Below are 5,933 nucleotides of genomic sequence, written 5' to 3'. Positions count from 1 at the left end.
CTTCTCTTCTTACTTCCTTGGGCGCCAGCCCTAAGGGAGAACCAAGGAGATGTGGGCACCGGCCATAGCTAGAAGACACTACAAAATTACTGCATATTCGTGATGACTTTTAGCGACGAAATGCATTCATCGTAAAATAGGGATAAATTTTGTGACGAAAAATGCAATTGTTGCTAATTTGTGATGACTTTTGCGATGGAAATTATTTTGTTGCTAATTTGGAATGAAAATTTTTTTATCGCCAAATTCATCGCCAATTGGGCCGAATAAATTATTTCATTGCAAAATTGTGATAAAAAAAAATTCGTCGCCCAAATGACCAGAAATAAAAATATGAAATAATTACAAAGGTAATTTGGTGACGAAAATGTGAATTCGTCGCCAAATTGGTGACAAAAATTGTATTCGTCGCCAAATTGGCGACGAATTCCATTTTCGTCGCCAATTTGGCGACGAATTCCTGTGTTCGTCGCTAATTTGGCGACGAATTCACATTTTCGTCATCAAATGCATTAAGACTACAGCTTCGATCACGGGTGGACCCACGTTAAGTTAGTCATTTGGCGATGGATTCGAGTTCGTTGCTAAAGTTATCGCACTTGGCGACGAAAAGCATTTTTCGTCGCTAATTTGGCGACTCAGAATTAAGTGGATTCGTCGCTAAATCAGCGACAAAGTTGGCAACGAAATAAGAACTCATCACCAAATACCCTAACTTAACATTCTCGCCCGATCCCTTTTCTTCTTCCTCCAGATTTTCTCCCTTTCTCTCGCGATTTTCTCCCTGCGAAGACACCGGCCGACACTGACCTCCTCCGCTGCTCCTTCCTCTCGATCGATCCTCCGACTGCAACTGCGACGACACCGGCCAGCGAAGGGCATCTTTTAGGGTAAGGTCATGAATTTATTTGGTGTTTTTCGATTATTTCTTTGCATTGTCGGCTGGAATGCTGGTCGGCCGCCTGGTCGGCAATCTTGCAATCATTTGACCAAATCATGATTTCTTATTTCTTAAATGTTTACATATGAAAGACCTAGTCTTTTCAGTATACTTCCTAACAGCCCCAGTTCTATTTGTGAGAAAAAAAGACGGATCTTTGAGGTTTTGCATTAATTACAGTTAGTTGAATGTGGTTACAATCAAAAATAAATACCCTTTGCTGTGGATTGATGACTTGTTCGATCAGTTGAAGGACTCTTGCGTATACTCAAAGATTGACATAAGATCTGGGTATCATCAGCTGAGAGTGTGGGACGATGATGTACAGAAGACAGTCTTTCGTACTCGCTATGGACATTATAAGTTCTTGGTATTGCCATTCGGACTCACCAATGCTCTAGCCGTATTTATGGACTTGATGAATCGGGTTTTCTTGAAGTATCTGGATGGGTTTGTCATAGTCTTCATTGATGACATTTTGATATACTCTCAATCGTAGGAGGAGCATGAGCAGCATCTTCGTATTGTGTTGGAGATATTACATCGTGAGCAACTATATAAGAAGTTCAGCAAATGTGCATTCTGGTTGTCTTCTGTGGGATTTCTCGAGCATGTGGTGTCTATCTGAGACATTTCTGTAGACCCTCAGAAGATTGAAGCAATTACTAGTTGGGAGTAGCCAAAGTCTATTCAGTAAGTGCGTAGTTTTCTTGGGTTGGCTGGATATTACTAGAGATTCGTAGAAGGTTTCTCTCGTATTGCTACACCGCTCACTCGTCTGACCAAAAAGGCGATGAAGTTCGCCCGGTCAGAGCGAGGCCAATTTTCAGGAGCTTAAGTAGCGGTTAGTGAGTGCCCTAATATTGGTGATTCCTTTTGGAGAAGATGGATTCATACTTTACACCAATGCGCCATTCCAGGAATTGGGTGCAGTGTTGATGTAGCGTGATCGGGTGATTGCCTATGCTTCTCTTGACCCTGTTCATGATTTAGAGCTTGCCGCTATTATCTTCGCTCTGAGGATTTAGCGACACTATCTGTATGGGATTACTTTCGAGGTCTTCACCGATCATAAGAGTTTGAAGTATTTGTTCACGCAGAAGTAGTTGAACCTTAGATAGAGATGCTGGATGAAGTATCTAAAGGATTATGATTATACCATCAATTACCACACGAGGAAAGATAATGTGGTAGCTGACATGCTAAGCTAGAAATCTCGTGTGATTTTGGCTAGTCAGTGGTGGCAGTTACTGATCTGGTCCGATGATTTTCTGAGTTGGGATTAGTGGAGCTTGGCCAGACTCAGCGAGGAGTGATATTTTCTATGATGGCGCAGTCACCCATTGTACAGAAGATCAAGTCAACATAGGCTAGTAACTAGCATATTCGGTTTATCTGTAATAGGGTGGACTCCAGATAGCAGTCAAAGTTCTCTTGCGACGTAGATGGAATCCTTTAGTTTTGAGGAAGACTCTACGTTCTCGAGAAGCATCCGGTTAAGGAAGAGTTATTGCAATAGACACACTATTCCAGATTTATGATACATCTTGGGGGTACTCGTATATATCGAGATTTGAAACGGTCTTATTGGTGGAACGACATGAAGAGAGATATCACAGATTTTGTTGCGAGGTGTTTGGTATGTCAGAAGTGAAGGCTGAGCACTAGAGACCAACTGGGTTACTTCAAGAGATACCAGTATCTAAGTGGAAGTGGGAACATATTATGATGGATTTCGTTATAGGCCTACCCAGGATCCAGAAGGGGCATGATGCAATTTGGGTAATCGTTGACCATTTAATCAAATCCGCTCATTTTCTTCCAATACATCAGACTAATTCACTAGATCATTTGGCAGAGTTGTATTGTAGAGAGATCATCAGGTGTCACGGAGTACTAGTGAGTATTATTTCGGATAGAGATCCGTGTTTTACCTCATGGTTCTAGCAGAGTCTGCAGCAAGCACTGAGTACAGCTCTTCATTTTAGTACAGCATTTCATCCGAAGACAGATGGTCAGTCGGACCATACTATTCAGACTCTGAAGATTTACTGAGGGCTTGTGTTATGAATTTCGGTGGTAGTTGGGAGGATCACTTGCATCTGGTTTAGTTCGCATATAATAACAGTTATCATTCTACAATTCAGATGGCTCCGTTTAAGGCTTTGTATGGTAGGCCTTGCCGATCTCCGGTATTGTGGGAGGAAGTTGGCGAGAGACAGCTGTTGGGCCCGTAGAGTATTCAACAGGATGTCGAGCTTGTGCGCATTATCAGACGACATATGCAGAGGCTTAGGATCGACAAAAGAGTTATGTGGATCAGAGACGGAGACCTCTAGAGTTTTCTGTGGGCGACCATGTATTCTTACGTGTATCACCCACGAAAGGGGTGAAGAGGTTCGGATTGAAGGGGAAGTTAGCTCCGCGCTATATTGGACCATTTAAGATATTGAAGTCGATTGGTGAGGCGGCATACCGCTTGGGATTACCGCCAACACTTGCTAGTGTTCATAACGTATTTCATGTTTCTATGCTACGGAAATACGTGCCTCATCCTACTCATATTTTGAAGGAAGTACCTATTCCTCTTCAGCCGGATACGTCTTATGAGAAGATTTCAATGCGGATCCTTGGCCAAAAGGAGTGACAGTTACAGAACAAAATCATTCGATTTGTAAAAGTCGGGTGGTAGCACCATACAGATGAGAAGGCTACTTGGGAATTGGAAGATACTATCCGAGCTCGATACCCTCATCTATTTACTAGAAGTATGAATTAATTACTATGGTATTTCTGCACTATAATATGACGATTGTAAATTTGGGAAGCAAATTTTTGTTAGTGGGGGAGAATGTAAGATACGAAAAAAATGGAACTCGTCTTGCAAAGATGAAATGAATGAAACTAATTTCGTTTAAATTAGAGGTTGTTTGGTTAGTGAACTAAAGGGTTTAGTTTTGAATTAAATTGAATCAACTTAGTTTGGTTTGTCATGGAAGATATTTTGTCAGAACAGATACGATGAAAAGCTTCGTCCAATGAAGACGAATAGAATAAAATTAGTTTCGGTCAAATCGAAGTTCATTTGGTTAGTGAACCAAGATCAATCCGATTTGCTACAATACAGATTCGAACCAAACCCAATTTGAGCCCAAATCTTAATAGGTTTGGTCTGATTGTTTCTTCCTCCGGATTCACGCCTCGTGCCCACACGAGATCGCATGTGCGACCCCATTTCTATTCGCAGTCGCACCTATGCTGATCGAGGATCGCGATGAAGATCTCGCAATTGCCGGCGTTGATGTCGCGAAGGCAGCGAAAAAAATAGAGAAAAACCCTAGATGAGAAGGAAGGGATTCTAAGTATCCTTCTTCTCCCTGATTAAGCAATCGCACTGGCGTCCATCTAAAGCCGACACCGAGAGGAACCGTCGGCAAACAAAACTCCGGCAGGTAAAATCAAATCCCTTGCTGCGTTGGAGTTTCGTTGATCTGTGGGTGTTCAAATTTTTGATTGGGATTTAACTAACAGATCGGTGAGTTCATGGACTACGGCCGAGAGGAAGAGGGAACCGACGATCTTGATAGAGCTGAATCGGGGCTGAGCTAGGGTTCCTAAAGCTTCAAATCTAAGGTGAGATACCTTTTCTTGAATCCGATGGGTTTTTTGGATGTTAAATTCTTGCATATGGTCAGGATTCGTTGTTGCTGTTGGATCTATTTTTGTATTGAGATTTCTGAAATTTTGATGAGTATTGTGGTACTGTTCTATTAGGTTTTTAGACTGATCTGCTCATGGTGGTTGATGAATTAGGTTAAGATTGATGTACTCTAATTGTTGATCTGTTTGGGATTGTTTACTGTCTGTTCTATTGGATCAAGTTTTGTGAGTTCTTGAGATTACGATTTTCTTCAATGTTGTTGGATTTTTGGGATTGGTTGGATGTTTAATGGGGGTTTAGATGCTAAAATGATCCGATTATAAATGCTAGATTTAATTTTGAAATATATTAGGGTTTACTTTAACTTGACATGAATCCAAATTAGTTTGATTAGGTTAATGAATGTTATAGATTAAGGTTGAGTTAGATCAATTAAATGGTATTTGATCCTGAGCTTAAGTTTAAACCAACTGGTATCAATTTAATTTAATCAGCTGGTTTAGATTCGGTTGAAGATCAATTGGAATGAGTTTAACTCGTGTTTAATTAGCATGAGTTAATTGGATGGGTTAGATTAGATTAGGTTGGTGGGATTTGAAGGTAACAATTGGATTATGAATCCAATTGGATTATAATTTTAATTGAATTGTGGTTAGGGTTGTTTTAAAGAAAATTTAATGTATTTTTGTATTTAGTATTGTATGTTGGAATTTGCAGGACTTTGACTCATTGATCCTAATATACACGGAGTGTTGTATTTTTTTGGGGGTTCTTTATTGATGTTCGTCAGATCAGGTAGGTACTCCTGTACTTGGTCAACATAGGTCTATTTGTAAGTGCATGATTACTTTCCGTTGTCATTTACTTTATTTTATCCTTGTTACCTTGTTGCTTAATATCTTGTTGATCGATCTTGATATTTCCATACAGTTGCATTTTATTATTACCTATGAATGATGACTTATTCTAGTTGATGTTGATTATGCCTGATTATATATAGGCTTAACTCATTGAATTGAACATCATTACATATACATGATAGAAGTAGGTGTCGATCATTGTTGTTATTGTTGGCTTCACTTGACACTATATGATAGTGGCACAAGGTGAGAGCAATTGTTGGGTTCAACCAGGACTGGCTAAATAATCCTCCTGTGATATCCTGCAGCTCCCCACTTGATTAGTAGTGATTTGTTGTTGGGGCATGTGTAGCTTTCCTGTCGTGCGCCCTAGTTCATAGCACTGGGTTGGTGTTTGGGAGTGGCGAGTGCAGACAGTGACCATGCATATCATATGCACATGCATTTGTTAGTGGTTGTGTATTGCATTGAT

General features: G+C 40.4%; 1 protein-coding gene across 1 annotated transcript in view; it reads left to right on the top strand.

The window, feature by feature from the left end:
- The window catches only part of LOC141832654 (uncharacterized), a 3,035-nt gene extending 650 nt beyond the window's left edge, over positions 1 to 2,385 (top strand). The window contains exon 2 of the mRNA XM_074720115.1: positions 2,345 to 2,385. Within this exon, the coding sequence (XP_074576216.1) occupies positions 2,345 to 2,385 (41 nt within the window). The remainder of the gene's footprint in view (positions 1 to 2,344) is intronic.
- Positions 2,386 to 5,933: the final 3,548 nt, after the last annotated feature.

This window comes from Curcuma longa, chromosome 7, assembly GCF_044706935.1.
Source record: "Curcuma longa cultivar G26 ecotype Majalengka, Jawa Barat chromosome 7, ITB_CL_G26_1.1, whole genome shotgun sequence".
Taxonomy (NCBI): domain Eukaryota; kingdom Viridiplantae; phylum Streptophyta; class Magnoliopsida; order Zingiberales; family Zingiberaceae; genus Curcuma; species Curcuma longa.
The sequence above is the reverse complement of the archived record's forward strand: the minus strand, read 5'-3'. Positions and strand labels throughout refer to the sequence as shown.